Genomic DNA, 15,522 nt, shown 5'->3' with positions numbered 1-15,522 from the left:
GTGGAGCGGGGGAGGGTGCGGTGGGTCGTCGGCGGCGGTGGAGCGGGGGAGGGTGCGGGGGGTCGGCGGCGGCGGTCGGTGGAGCGAGGGAGGGTGCGATGGGTCGTCAGCGGCGAGGGAGACCGGATCTGGCGAGGTGGGATAGCGATCGAGATGGAGGGGGATCGAGATCGTGTGTCCATGAAATTTAAAAACATTCATGAGTTCAAAATTAAAGTGCCCATGAAATACAATAATCGAGAAATGAAGGCTACAATTTAAATACAATTGATCTTAGCTAGCTATCTGTTCACAATCTTCTTGCCCTTATTTTTCGTAAATGGAGTTCTTCTCTTGAACGGACGTCCTTTAGGTAGGGTGGTCCTGCTTCTTCTTGTGGTGTATGCTGATACTTCATCGTCGTCATCATGTTCCATCTTCGGGTCGCCGTACTTGTCGAAGTCTTGCTCATTGGCGACTCCATCCATTCCGATGATCTTCCTTTTGCCTCTCCTCACGACAACACGACTGGGCTTTGGCGAGTCGGTAATGAAGAAGCATTGGTCCACTTGGGAAGCAGGTACCCATGGCTCATTTTTCACGGTGACGTTTGCGCCCGCGGTCCTGGATTTGGCTTCGGGTATAACCATGGTGGTGAAATACCGGTCTTCTTTTATGACGCTCTTGGCCCATCTGACACGGAACATCGAGACCTTCTCTCCAGCGTAACTCAGCTCCTAGATCTCCTCGATCCTTCCGTAGTATATGTCCTTGTCATTACCGGTGTAGGATTCCATCGTTACCCCGGAGTTCTGATAACCATCGCTCTTCATGTCCTTTCCCTCGGTGTAGAATGTGTAGTCGTTGATATCATACACCTCATACGTCATCAGGTTGTGCTCGGCGCCCTGTGACAAGGCGAATATGAGTTGTTCTTCCGCGGAAGAATCCTCATGTAAAGGGTACGACAGAAGCTTCTGCTTGAACCAACGCATGAAACATGGGTTGTGCTCTTTGATTATATCTCCGTCCGTCCTCTGTTGGCCTAGGTCATTGTACGTCTTCTCAATAAAGGTTTTGTGCTCTAGCACCCAAGGATCGACCACGTCTATGTGCTGTAGCGCGACTAGGTTTGCTCTTTCAAAGTCAGCGAGTCGACCCTCGAAGTCGACATGCATTTCGCGGCGACCCTCACGGTGACCCCATCCAGCGAGCCTGCCGAGGTGCCTGTTGACGGGTAGACCAACGGGGTTCTCGGTGCCTAGATAATTCGTGCAGTAGGAGATGCACTCTTCGGTCAGAAAGCCCCTGGCTATGCTTCCCTCTGGGCGTGACATGTTGTGAACGTATCCTTTGATGACACCATTCATCCTTTCGAACGGCATCATGCTGTGCAGGAACGTCGGCCCGAGTTGGATGATATCCTCCACGATATGGACCAGCAGATGCACCATAACGTCGAAGAATGCGGGCGGGAAGTACATCTCAAGCTTGCATAGTATCACCACGATCTCTTCCTGTAGCCTTCTGAGTTGCCTCACGCCAACCCACTTCCGAGAGATGACGTCGAAAAAGTTGCATAGGCCAAATAGCGTTTCATGGACGTGCGCGTCCATGATCCCACGGATTGCAACAGGAAGTATCTACATCATCAGCACGTGACAGTCGTGAGACTTCATCCCACTGAACTTCTGGTTCGCTGTGTCTAGGTATCTGCTTATCTTCCCCGCGTAACCATAAGGAAGTTTTACTCCTACGAGGCAGGTGAAAAACTGATCGATCTCCTCCTGACTTAGAGTGAAGCACGCGGGAGGGTAGTCATTTCCGGTCTTCTTGGCCTTTTTGCCTTTGCGACAACTTTCCATGTCCTACTTCGCCTCATCATCATCATCATTAGTGTGAAGCTCCTCCCTAATGCCCATTGATTTCAAGTCTGCCCTTGCTTTCGGCCCATCTTTGGTCCTCTCTGGCATGTTGAGCAGGGTACCAAGCAGACTCTCGCACACGTTCTTCATACCTTCAGCAGCGGCTCTGGTGCCTTTCGCTTCTTTCCCGGCTCTGGCGCCTTTTGCTTCTTTCCCGGCAGTGGGCAATCTTTCCAATTTTTCAACAGCTGGTCTATTTCCTCACCGCTCCTCGTACGCGGGCGTCTTCGGGGTTCGGTTTCACCATCGAACAGATCCTTGTGTTTCCTCCACGGGTCATCGTCGCGAAGCCACCTTCGATGTCCCATGAACACGGTTTTCGAAGACCTGGGATCTCTATCTAGCTGGCGATACGTTGTGTCATCCATGCACCTGACGCATCCAGAAAATCTGTGGACCACCTGCCCCGCGAGATATCCGTAACCGAGATAGTCGTGCACCTCGTGAGCAGTGTGGCTCTCATAGGGAAATATTCTTTCTCTGCGGTGTCCCACGTATTGGCTGGCGTTTTCCACAGCGTATCTAGCTCCTCTTTTAGCAGCCCCAGATACAGATTGATGTCGTTCCCTGGTTGTTTCGGCCCTTCAGTTAGCATACTCATGTGAATGTACTTCCTCTTCATGCACAACCAGGGGGGAAGGTTGTACATCCACACAAACACAGGCCAGGTGCTATGTGTGCTTCTCTGGCTGCCAAACGGATTGACTCCATCGATGCTCACGCCCAGCACGATGTTCCTTGGATCCTTCCCAAATTCTGGGTGTTCGAAGTTCAACGCTTGCCACTGGCTCCCATCCTTAGGATGACGCAGCATCTTGTCTTTTTTATTTATCTCCGGATCATTTGCGCCATCTTTTCGCTTCTTCTCCTCCCTATCCGCGTGCCAACGCAGGAGCTTTGCTACCTTAGGGTCCGCAAAATACCGCTGCAGATGAGGAGTGATCGGAAAGTACCACACCACTTTTCGAGAAGCTTTCTTCCTCTTCTTGTATCGAGTGACGCCGCACACCGGACATATGGTAGACTCCGCGTGCTCGTCCTGATAAATGATGCAATTGTTCATGCACACATGGTATTTCACGTACGGTAAATCCAGAGGACACACGATTTTCTTCGCCTCCTCGAAACTAGTTGGACACTTGTTCCCCTTGGGAAGACGTTCATGCCAGAATGACATGTTCTCGTCAAAGCATGCGTCGGTCATTTTGTGTTTTACCTTCATCTCCAGAGCCATGAGAGTTACTTTCAGGCGGGTATCCTCGGGCATGCATCCTTCATACAATGGAGTAACCGCGTCTATCTCCAGTTGATCCAGCTTTGCTTTCTCTCAAACGGCAGCTCTTGCGTTATCCGTCTGCTTGAGAAGCAGCTCTTGAATATGAGGGTCCTCCACCCAGCCCATCGATGGTCCATCGTTTTCTGCTCCGTCGGCATCTTCATCTTCATGATCATGCCCTTCGTCTGCTCCGGCATCTTCCTCATCATCATGTCATGCATCTTCCACATGATGACTGTGTACAGCATCACCGTCGTGATCATGTCCTGGAGATTCTTCGTCTTCTCGCCCGCCCGAGTCTTGCTCATTTCTTGCCCGGCCCCCATGGACGACTTCATAGTCATCTTCATCACCTTGCCACCGATAGCCATCCATGAAACCACGCAAGAGCAGGTGGTTCCGCACCTGCCCGGAATCCGGGTCCACAATAAGGCTCTTCAGCTTGCATCTTCGACACGGACATCTTATCTCCGTCTCGTTCTTTTGAAGCATCTCGGCCTTCGCGGAGCTCAAAAACCTATTCACGATACCTTCGGTCATCGTGCGGACCATGGTCGCTTGCGGGGTAGAGCAAAACGATATTTTAGAACAAAGAAAAAAATTGGCATGACTTTCCCTAAAAATAGGACCAAAAAGAATGCATAGTGCCAAAATTCTCGCCGAAACGGAAATGAATCAACATTCCGGCAAAATATTGGCAACTATCGCATTTTAAATACCGGTACCTGCAAACATAAACATATATGCAACACCAAAACATATGCAACAGCACAAACATACATAGATCTAGCTAGGCCACAAAAAGTGCATGTGCACGTTGTTGGAGAGGGAGAACAACATAAGATAGCTTCCCCCCTTACTTACCTATCAAAAAAAGGTAATTTAACCACTTAATTTGGATGAATCTATGGTGCAAATGAGGTGAGGAGGAGGAGGCAGCCGAGACAAGCTTGGTGGAGGAGGTGGAGAGAATGAAGTGGGGAAAGTGAGTGGGTAGGTGTGGTTGTCCAAAATATCTTGTTGGTCCTAGGTTACTAATGGCGCACCACCTGCAAATGCGCCATTAGTAACCCTGGTTACTAATGGCACACCAGCAGATGGTGCGCCATTAGTAGTTTTGCAAAATAAAATAAAATTATATACACTAATGGCGCACCGTGGCACAGTGCGCCATTACTAGTTTAAACTAGTAATGGCGCACTATGCCACGGTGCGCCATTAGTAATTTTGCAAAAAAAAAGAATTAAAAAACAACAACAGTAGTGGCGCACTGTTTGGCCGGTGCGCCATTACTAGTTAGCACTAGTAATGGCGCACTGTGCCAGGATGCGCCATTAGTATGTTTGGAAAAAAAATTGTTACTAGTGGCACATCATGTGCCTGGTGCGCCATTAGTGTCTTCCACCCTAATGGCGCACCTGCACATGGTGCGCTACTTCTATATAGTAGTGGCGCACCACATGACTGGTGCGCCATTAGTATCCATTTCATCTATAGCCCTTTTCCTAGTAGTGAATCAGGTCACGAAGGAAATTCTCCATAGAGGTGTCTGTGTGGAAGGACTCTATGCATTACTTCCTAAGTATTGCTCATACAATCATCCTTAGTAGAAATAAACTCCCAGTTGTTGATGAGATAAATTTAGAGACTGTTTGTGATTCATGCAAGCGAGGAAAAAGTCATCAATTGCCATATCATGTATCCACTAATATGTCAACCAAGCCCTTGCAACTTATCTTTTCTGATGTATGGGGTCCAGCCCCTACTTCTATTTTGGTCGACATTCTAATATGTAAGCTTTATTGATGATTTTAGTAAGTACACATGGATCTATTTGCTCAAAAAGCGTTCTGATGTTTTTCAAGTGTTTCACAACTTTCGAGCTCTTGTAGAATGCAAGTTTGATAGTAAAATCATTGCTATGCAGTCTAATTGGGGTGGGGAATACGAGAAGCTCAATTCTTTTTTTAAAATATTGGCATTTCCCATCATGTCTCATGCCCCCATGCGCACCAGCAAAATGGGTCAGCCGAACGCAAGCACCGCCACATTGTTGAAGTAGGACTAGCTCTCCTTGCTTCCGCCTCCATGCCACTAATTTTGGGATGAAGCGTTTCTTACTGATGTGCACCTTATCAACATATGGCCTAGTCGTTTCATCTTTAATGAGACCCCCACTGAGCGTCTTTTGCATATCACACCTGACTACACCACTCTTCGAGTCTTTGGTTGCTCATGTTGGCCCAATCTCCGTCCCTATAACACTCGTAAACTTATGTTTCGTTCCAAGCAATGTGTCTTTCTTGGATACAGTGCTCAACATAAGGGTGTTAAATGTCTTGATGTTGCTACTGGCCGCGTCTATATTTCTCGTGATGTGGTATTTGATGAAACACAATTTCCTTTTGCCACACTCCATCCTAATGTCGGTGCTCTCCTTCGCAAAGAGATCCTCCTGTTTCCTTCCCATCTTTCTGGAGTTGATCGTATGGGTAATGATAATTGTATGATCCAGTTTGACTAACTCTCCTAATCCTTTACCTGAGTATGGTGTTACAGGAACAAATTGCAGCGCAAACGGTGAAGTAAATCATGTTTTTTTTGAAGAAAACCATGCCCTGGAGGGTTCTGCCACTGGCACAGGAGACCAGGGGCGATCCGCTTCGGGATCTGCGCGCCCGACTACGTCAGGTCAGGGCACATCTACGCCGGGATCACCGCCTCGTCAGGAGGCCCGCGCCTCCCCGGCTGATCCCCCCTGCGCCAACCTCCTCACGCCGCGTGTCGCCCTGCTGTGGGGTCGGTCCCCGCCCGCACAACCATCCAACCAACGACGGGGGACTAGTCTCCCGCCCGCACAACCATCCAACCAACGACGGGGGACTAGTCTCCCGCCCGCACAACCATCCAACCAACGACGGGGGACTAGTCTCCCGCCCGCTTTGCGCCTGTCCCCCGCATCAACACGAGGTGGGACCCGTATCGCACCGATCCCGTGCACGCTGGGCCCCTCTAGTCGACTACGCCCGGCTCCTCTGGATCGTCTGCGCCGAGCTCCCCTTCTCCTGATGAGTCGCGCGCAGAAGATCCCCCTGACGTCGTTGTCTCCCCCTCGGGATCGATGGGATCCGCTGCTTCGTTGGAGGCTGCGCCTATGGGATCCTCTGTGCCCGTTCCAGCCACCTCCATTCTTCCGCGGACACGTCTTCAAAGTGGTACACTACAACCTGTTAATTATAAAACAAAATATGGGCTGGTTGCTGCTGTTCCTACAGGTGAACCCCGCACTGTTCCAACAAGAATGTCATGCAGGTGCGTCCCCGGCCCGCCCAGGATGAAAATCCCATTTTTTGTCATGATTTTTTCTCATAGAAGTAGGACCCACCACATCTATGATGATACGTGTTTTTGTCACAATTATCGTCATAGAAGTGTCATAAGCATGACAGAAAAAGTTTTCGTTCGTGCCAAAATGTCACGAATGGTCTATTTTTTGTAGTGTTGCTTCAAACCATAGAAAGACATTTGAATCTTGCACACCTATCGGTATCCTTAGGATCTACAAAACTTTCTGGTCGTATCATTCATACATCATTTCCACTTAGGAAACTCGTTTTGATATCCATTTGTTACATACCTTCTGGAGAATCAACTAGGTTCTAAATTAATTGTTGTATATGAACTCCATTTCAGTGTGTATGGCTATAAGACATTCCTTTGAGTTGGGCACAACCATCGCTTCCTTGAATTGCGCGGGTTCATCTTCTTCTAAGATGAATATCTTATTGTGAAATTATTCAGGAGGTTCCTTAACTCTTCCTGATCTACGCATTTCTGTTACAAGCTTTAATTGGAATTTCTACATCTAGTGTAGTAACTTCCAGCTCAGTTGTGCGGACAACTTTCGGTACGACTTCCGGTTTGTTAATCCTGCTTCCTTCTGCGAGAGATTCAATAATATTATTAATTTGTATTATCCTCCCACTTACTTTTTTAACGAGAAAACTCCTTCATGAGAAAGTGTTCATTATTTGTAAAAAACACTTTGTCCTTGAACTTTTGGTAGAAGGAATACCCAATTACGCCTTTGGGATAACCTACAAATTGGCATTTGTCTGGATCGTGTACTCCATAACTCATAGGTGTGAGCAAATCAGTAAATAGTTCCACAATTATTCGAGTGTTGGCTAAACTCATGACTCGGATATATTTCTTCATGATTGAAGAACCTTTTATCATTTGTCACAAATATTCTTAACTTTACTTTGAATTTCTTTGAACATTTTCAAATATTTCAGATCTTATGTTTCATCTAGTAAATCATATTTACTCAAAACATCAATGAAGTATTAGTATTCACCGCGCCCTAGTTTGCTCATCGGATACCATACACTGCTATGTATTTCTCCATTGATTCAAATCAAAAGACTTCAATACTTCATCTACATGAAGATTATTTCTTGATATAACCAAGGAGTGCCACATTTAAGTGGTTTTTATCAGTCTTAAGACGTTTAGCATTAATGTTATAAACTTTCAATTCAAGATTTATGAATAAACCACCAATAATAGAGGTAAATCCAAAACATATTCTTATAACCACTTGAACAACCACTGTTTAAAACTTATAAGAATATCCACGACCTTCTTGATCTCCTCCATGCCCACTCCGGGTGGCCATGGTGGTAAGCGCCTATGGACACCATTCTTGGGACAATGTAATCGCCATCCAGACTTCATAGGGATGTCGGGAACCAGTGGATCTTGTTAAAGATGTTGCAATAAGCAGTCTCCAGCTTTTGTGATGCTTGGCTCAACTCATCTATAGTAATTCACTAGGTATCTCCATAATTATTGGTGTATGCACACTGTTTGATATACTAGTGTTCATGGCTCCAGACCAGACAACAATTATCTAAAAGCCTGTAAAGTACTTGTAGAAACTATAAGTGCTTGATTGAACAAACCAGTTAGTAGCTCTCAGGAACATTCCTTCATCCAATTGTATTTGCCCCATCGTCATCGACATGCAAACAGGTCCTAAAGCTGTCAGGTTCAGATAGGGCTTACGAGTTACAAATAATGAAGGTAAAGCAAATAATTTTGAAAACGTTAGCTGGCGACTGTCAGCTATGACAAATTTTGCAGCGACCCCCATATCTGCCATCGGATTCATTTGCGCGAATCCTGGCACAGGATCCTAGCCACACGGGATTTCCAAAACAGTTCGCTATAAGAAAAATGCCAGCGAACTATATTTCAAAGCACTAGAGCCAGCGCACTGGCTAGCAGCGCAAACCTCCACCTGGTCACCTGGGTTTGAATCCCGGTACCCCATTTTTTTCCTTTTTTTTACTAGATGGCATTTTCTCTAGGAAAAATCAACATGGCAGTTTATAAATTTTCAAACTATGTCACGTGGCATTTATTATAAGAGATATCATTTTTTTATTAAGCAATGGCATTTTTGTTTATTTAAGAGTTGGCATTTTTTTATTAAGAGATGTCATGTTTTTATTTAAGATATGACTTTTTTTTTATTAAGAGATGGTATTTTTTAAGAGATGACATTTTTCTTATTAAGAGATGGGATTTTATAATTAAGAAATGACGTTTTTATATTATCAAGAGATAGCATTTTTTTATTAAGAGATGACATTTTAATTATAAGAGATGGCATTTTTTTGTTCATTAAGAGATGGCATTTTTTATCTTGGCATTTTAAGAGATGGCATTTTTTTGGTCTATGGAAAAAATGTTCTCTTTTTTTTACAGTATGGAAATTTTCAATTATTTTCAGATCATGGCATTCTTATAATTTTGTTTTCTCTGTTTTCGTCTAGAGGGAAGTGTATATTTTTTTCAAATATCTTTTACATGTTCTTTTGCGTACAAAAGAAAATTGTAATTGGGCCTGGAGGCCCGGAAGCCGAAGGGGGGAGCTAAAGGGGCTTCTGTGGCTGGGTCGCTCGATCGCGAGCTCCCCAGCGAACGAAAACAAAAACGTTCGCTGGTTCGCTCTCGGCGATTTCGTATTCGTTCCCCACCGATCGATCTAGGACCTCGTGCAGCCTTCTGTCCTTCCACATACGCCAGGCCTGAAATATTTTTCAGTGCATTGGATGCTAATGGAATTGCAGTGTGAATCCAAATTCATAGATATGGGTTAAGTATTAGTGCAAGCCACCAAATTCATAGATATTTATGTTCAGAATTGCAGTGTGATACATTGCATATGTGACTATGTCCTCAGAAACAATCGAGTTTTCCTTGCATAAAGCCTTGCTGCCAGTATAAGAAATCTAGACTGCCTGCTTGTAGCATTGAGTTCATTTTGCGGGGTGCTAAAATCAGAAAGAAAATGTGAAACGCCTATGGCCCTGGTAATCCAACATGACAGGTTGCAATTTTGGGGATAATGGCTTCTGATTGCTATTGGGGATGGTACACACATATAATCTTCCATCAGGAGCACAGTGAATACTGATGTAATCTTGTGCAAGTATGTGCAACTACAGGTCTTAACTCTTGAACTCTGTGATTGCTGTTTGTCGAGCTGAGTATGATGGTTCACAAGTGTTGGTTTGCCATCTATGATCTCAGAAACTTGATTGATCCAGGTGAGATTCCGAGATCACTATTCTGGATGTAGTAGATAATAGGACCAATAGTTGTTTTCGGATCAAACCACTTATGATGAAGCGGAGAAACTAGTCTGGCATATATACCAATTGTACTGAATGAAATTTGCAGAAGTTGCAAAATTCAGATAACATATCTGTTCTTCTCCAGGAAAATAGCATATACACCAATTGTACTGAATGAAACATGCTTTTTTGGCGCCTTCCTGATGTGACAAATAAATTCTGCATTGTCGAGGTGTAAAATTCAGACAACATATCTGTTCTTCTCCAGGAAAATAGCAGTCATCTGGAATAGTAGTTTAAGCACAGAAGTGATCTTCCTGGTGTGCTTGCATCCATCAGATCCTATGCTTGCATACAACAGACCGAAAACATAGAAAGAGATCTGATGCGACAAGTAAATTCTGCATCAGGATTCAGGAGTTCAGCAAGCACACATATCTGTTCTTCTCCAGGAAAATAGAAGTCATCTGGAATAGTAGTTCAAGCACAGAAGTGATATTCTTGGTGGGATCATCACATCCAATGCTTTTACATAAGAAACCTACTACTACAACAGATTGAAAACATAGAATGAGATCTAGTGCTACTTGCATACATTAGATCCAATGCTTTTACATAGAACAATCCCTTGCATTAATAGATCAATTGTGATCATAATGGACACCAGTTAATTGATGGCCAAATTCACTCGCACTACTGAAAAACATGCCAGTGAAATACTGCTACTACACACTTGCAACTAGCACTAGCGACCCTGCTTCCTCTGCTTCATCTTCTCTGATGTAAGACTACCACCAAGAAGCTTGCACTGCTGATGATTTCTTCCTCTGCTTCGATCACCCGAGCACTCATCCGTGGATTTGCATCGCTTGAGCATAGTCCCGTCCACGAGCCATCTCGATGAGGTGAGATTGATAACGCCATGCTTGCTGTCTTGCTTGGAGCAGCTCCTCAGGGGACTTACATCAGAGAACATGCCAGTTCCAGCGCTGGATGAGTTGATGTGGGAAGGAATACTCAAGAAAGAAATGAGGAGACCAATAACAGGACCGATGATAGTATCACGAGATAGATACTTGGAGCGATGAACATGCCAGTTCACATGCCCAGTGGTGCAAGAGCAGGGAGTCTGAAAATGTAATTCTGTGAAAAGCTAACATGATCTGAGAAAAGCCAAACCTATTTGTCAAATAGGTGCAGTATGATGCATTGCAAACTTTTCCACATTCTCAAACCAACAAATCTTCTACAACAAACATATATACAGAAAGTTACTTCGTATCTGAAATTGATCACACTACAACTTGATATTTGGTACATTGAGGACTTGCTTAGCTCAAAGCTTCACCAACACACGCACAAGAGTTCACATTCTTGACAAGTAGACTGATGTATCTCAAACCAAAAAATCTTCTAACCGATAACTGTCCCAAACATGGTTATGTGCATCACGACTCAAAGGAAGTATTGTGACACCAAAGGTCAATCCATTGGATCGTTCCTCGGGTACACACTTCTCCAACCAGAACAACGGAATGTTTTAAGAAGCCATAGAAGTATACAAGAATAAATCGATACAAAAAGATTACTCATGCTCTGCACAGATTCAGGCCAACAAATTCAGATTACAGTATCTCAAACCAAAAAAATCTTCTAACCATTAACTGTCAAAAACATGGTTCTGTGCTTCACCACTCAAACGAAGTATTGGGAAATCAGAGCTGAGTTCTATTGGATCGGTGCCTCAGTACACACCCTTTTCCGACTAGAGCAGCAGAATGTTTTAATAAGTCATAGTCATAGATGCATACAACAAACATATATACAGAAAGTTACTCAAATGCTCTGCACAAATTCAGGCCAACAATTTTTCGTTCATATCTGATGTTGATTACAATATGACTTGATAGTCGGTACATTGAGGACTTGCTTAGCTCAAAGCTTCACCCACACATACACACAAGAGTTCACTAACCAATGTTACTCGTCGGAAACTGCAACTTTAACTCACCAAGACGCCAATGCCTAAGAATCCAATTCAGCCAAGATTAATTTTACAGGAGAGTCAGCATAGTCTCCAAACGCTAGGCAGCTCACAAGATTACGTGTATCGACAAGTTCAATTCTACTCCTTTTTTCCTGCTACAAGCCGGGTAGCAAACGGGCGTTTTGGATTTTGCGGCGAGTGCGTTTTACGCTCTGTCTCGTGCCGGAATTGCAGTACATGAGTTTCCTTTTTAGGCTCATCTGCTTACTTTGATTTATTGAAAATGCCCTTTATTTACTTAAACCCTTAACTTAGGATCAGGTATGGATGCAGTGGTAACTATGTCGTACACATCTTAACAAGGTTTTTGCTGCCTAGACTAGATGGAGACTCTGCTGACACTCTAGTAAAATTACTAATGACTGAACGGGATTCAAAGAACACTAGAAATCTTGGTAAGCAAGTGCAGAACCTAGAGATGCAAAGATTAAATGAAACTTATGTGTGCATGGTTTAGGAAGCAACTAAAAGACTAGGGAAGGCGTAATACCACTGGACGCAGCCAAGGAATTGGTTGCTTCATTGGTGCTGCAACAGCAATGACAGGCAATGGCGATTGGTTTTGCTTGGGAACGTTGCAGCTGAGCTCCCCCATCCCCCTTCTTGCGCGCAGAGTTGAAGCTGCTGGAGTCATCTTCTTCACAGCAGTGGCAGGGGCAGGCAGTGGTGTAGAGCCGACGAAAGAGCAAGCCTTGGAAGCGACCTGACGAGAGACCTTCTTCACGGGCGCAGCAGCAGTGGCAGGCAGGCAGACCGAAGAGCGAGGCTTGGAAGCCTTGGAAGCCGGGAGCTTGCGGTGGTGGCAAGCGGACTCCTCGTCTTCATCCATCTGGCGTCCACGGGCACGGATGGCGCACCGGACACCAACGGGTTGAGCACCAGCAGCGGCCGGCAAGGTGGTGGCAGGCCCAGGACGCGCGGCGACGGCAATATCGGAGGCATGGAAAGCGATGGGCGCCGTCGGCGCTGGGCTAGGTTCTCCGTGGTCGACACCCTTGAGGTGGTGAACGAGTTGGCACCAGGCACGGACGGGATCAGCACGGGTAGCGGTGGCTGGAGCAGCGACACCAGATGCGCCCGTGCCGGCGTGGCGATGGGGACGCCCTCCATGGTGGACGCCGTGGCGGCGGAGTTCTTGGGCGGCTGCGGCGGCCTCCTTGGCGAGGCCGTCTTCCTCGAGACGGCGCTGGAAGTCGGCGTCCCAGCGGGCGAGGGAGTCCCGGGACTCACCGGTGGCCTTGGCCAGGCTGTGCTTGGTCCAGTACTGGAGCACCCTCTCGAGGACGCGCGAGGGCACCCGCGTCTCCAGCGGGAGGGCTTGGGCGGCGGCCGGGCGATGGTCCCACGCCGGAGCGACGAGCACCTTGCCATCGGCGCTGCGGAGCTGGAGCACCTTGGCCGCCATCGATGGCGTGCCTAGGTCTGGAGATCGGGAAGGTGGGGGAGCAGATCGAACTGGGGCTGCTGCTCCCACCGGCGCCGCCCATTTATTCAGGGGAGAGCTCCTGATTCTTGCCGAACTCGGATTGGAACTGTCGCCGGCTGAATTGGAACTGGGATCGAACTTGAGCTCGGCTGCGGCAATCTCACGCGCTGTTAATCCAGCTGTTTTAACTGACTGAAGAAAGAAGTAGTAGAACGTCTTCAGTTTCTCAGTCCATAAATAGGATTTCTTCAGTTAAAAAACCTGGACGCCTCTGCATCCTATTGACGAATTTCTATCATAAATAGGAAGAGGATGGTAAAGGCAGATAGAAAATTCATTGCTAATTTGGCTTTAGAGAAATTGGATGGTACAAAAATCAATCTTAGTTTGTATTGGTCTTAAGCACATGCCAAAATGAGGTGTATCAATCGCATAATTGTTTTTTGGACTTTGCTAGACGTCCGGAGTTTTATGGGGGATTTACAGGTTGCTTACTCCTCCCTGGGCGGTTGTAGCACGCCCCGCCCACGGGCGCATCTTCGTCTATCATGGTTGCATCATGTTCGGTCATTGGTCGTAACACGACTGGTCGCCGGTTGTAGCACGACCCGTCGGAGCGCGCAACACGGTCATGGCGTCTTCATGTGCGAGGGGGGAGGGACTTGTCATCGCAGCTCGTCGTCCCGGTGACTGGCTAGGGGCGCAACATGCGGTCCCTGCCGTCCCCATGCCGATGACCTTGCATGCCACATCATGACAGGGGTGTACGCGTGTGCGGGCAAATGACTGTGCGCATGGGGTGGTGGCGGCCATCGCTGGTGAGCTGCTAGGTGGGAGGTGTGACACGAGCAGGAGAGAGGTGCGGGAGAAGATGAATGGCTAAGTGCTCTCCGTTTGATAGGATAAAGAAATAAGGGATAAGCGGTGGGTGGGCCCTACCGAGCGTATGTGGCTTACATAAGGAGCCTACTAAAAGCGAGTAAGCGGGACGACCGACGAAGAGCAAGGCCGGTCGGCCGATATAGATATTTACCTTTTAATTTTGTCAAGCTTGTATTTTCATTAGTTTTCAGTTCAAATTTGTGTCCTTTCGAAGGTATTTCAGAAAACAAGTTTTCATGTCATCCATTTGAAGGTCTTGCTTACCAAAGAAGCACGATAGGTATCACATTTTTTGTAATCAAAAAAGGGAGTCTGAGCAAAAGAAGCACGATAGGTATCTAATTGTATGAGCTAGACCCTATTTGTATGGGCTTTTGCTTCTATTTTTCAGCTTTCTCACTTTGGTAAAAAAAAAGCCAAATAAGCTCCTAAAAAGGTGTTTTTTTGCTTCCGCTTTTGGCTTATACCATCTTGGAGCCAAAGCAAAAAGTCCCTATCTAGGAGCTTTTGTGGCTTTTTTGCCAAAGTGAAAAAGCTGCAAAAGCATAAGCAAAAATCCAAACAAACATGGGCTTAGGCATGAAAACAGCTTTTTTTCATATGTTTAACCATACTAGGAAACATGTGTGTGCATTGTAACTGGAGAACAAAATTGTATGCTCCTGTCACAATAAGCACGACTCGAGACTCCTCAACAATTCCATCAATTTCAATACGGCGCCCATATGTGTTGTCACAGTGCTACTTATCCTACCTCCTGTCCTCATTGAAAGTGTCGCCGTGTCCACCTAATTGCAAAGCGTCCGAACATGATCAATAGCAAGGCAGTGACCTAGACCACCACATGACACACCTGAATGACCTGCCATTGAACCACGCCAGCGCTAGGGAATGTTTCAAACTTTTAAAAACAACCTCGTCGAGTTGGATATGAGGGCCATCCTCTATGAGCTCCCTACACTTGGTTCATACACTGCCCTCTCCCACTCGTTTTAAAATTGTTTTTTAAATGCATGAACATTATTTTGAAAATATATTAGATGCAAACTACACCGCATGTGGCGTTTGTATGAGAGGCTGGCATCCGAGCATGACCAGGTCGGTACCATTGAGCGTATATCGAGTGAGGTGTAACTCACCCGAGCAATCGTCGAAAAGTTCCCGCCCTCTCTTCTACACGAATATTCTTGTCATGGAAGGCCCAAAAATGTCATCCAAGTGTGCGGTAGGCCTGTGCAGGATGCTATTTGGACATTTCTCATAATACTTAGTCATATAAGTAATCTGTAAATGCAATCACAACAATACATGTTTTCCCAAGTTTCTTGTCATGAAAGTGT

The 15,522-nt window shown here is 46.0% G+C and overlaps 1 protein-coding gene across 1 annotated transcript; it reads right to left on the bottom strand.

Annotated features, from left to right (window-relative positions):
* Positions 1-11,681: 11,681 nt before the first annotated feature.
* Positions 11,682-13,487, bottom strand: LOC123043946 (translation initiation factor IF-2). Its single transcript, XM_044466558.1, has one exon. The coding sequence runs from the start codon at positions 13,277-13,279 to the stop codon at positions 12,347-12,349; it is 933 nt and encodes a 310-aa protein (XP_044322493.1). The 5' UTR covers positions 13,280-13,487; the 3' UTR covers positions 11,682-12,346.
* Between the last annotated feature and the right edge of the window lie 2,035 nt (positions 13,488-15,522).

This window comes from Triticum aestivum, chromosome 2B, assembly GCF_018294505.1.
Source record: "Triticum aestivum cultivar Chinese Spring chromosome 2B, IWGSC CS RefSeq v2.1, whole genome shotgun sequence".
NCBI classification, from domain to species: Eukaryota; Viridiplantae; Streptophyta; class Magnoliopsida; order Poales; family Poaceae; genus Triticum; species Triticum aestivum.
The sequence above is the reverse complement of the archived record's forward strand: the minus strand, read 5'-3'. Positions and strand labels throughout refer to the sequence as shown.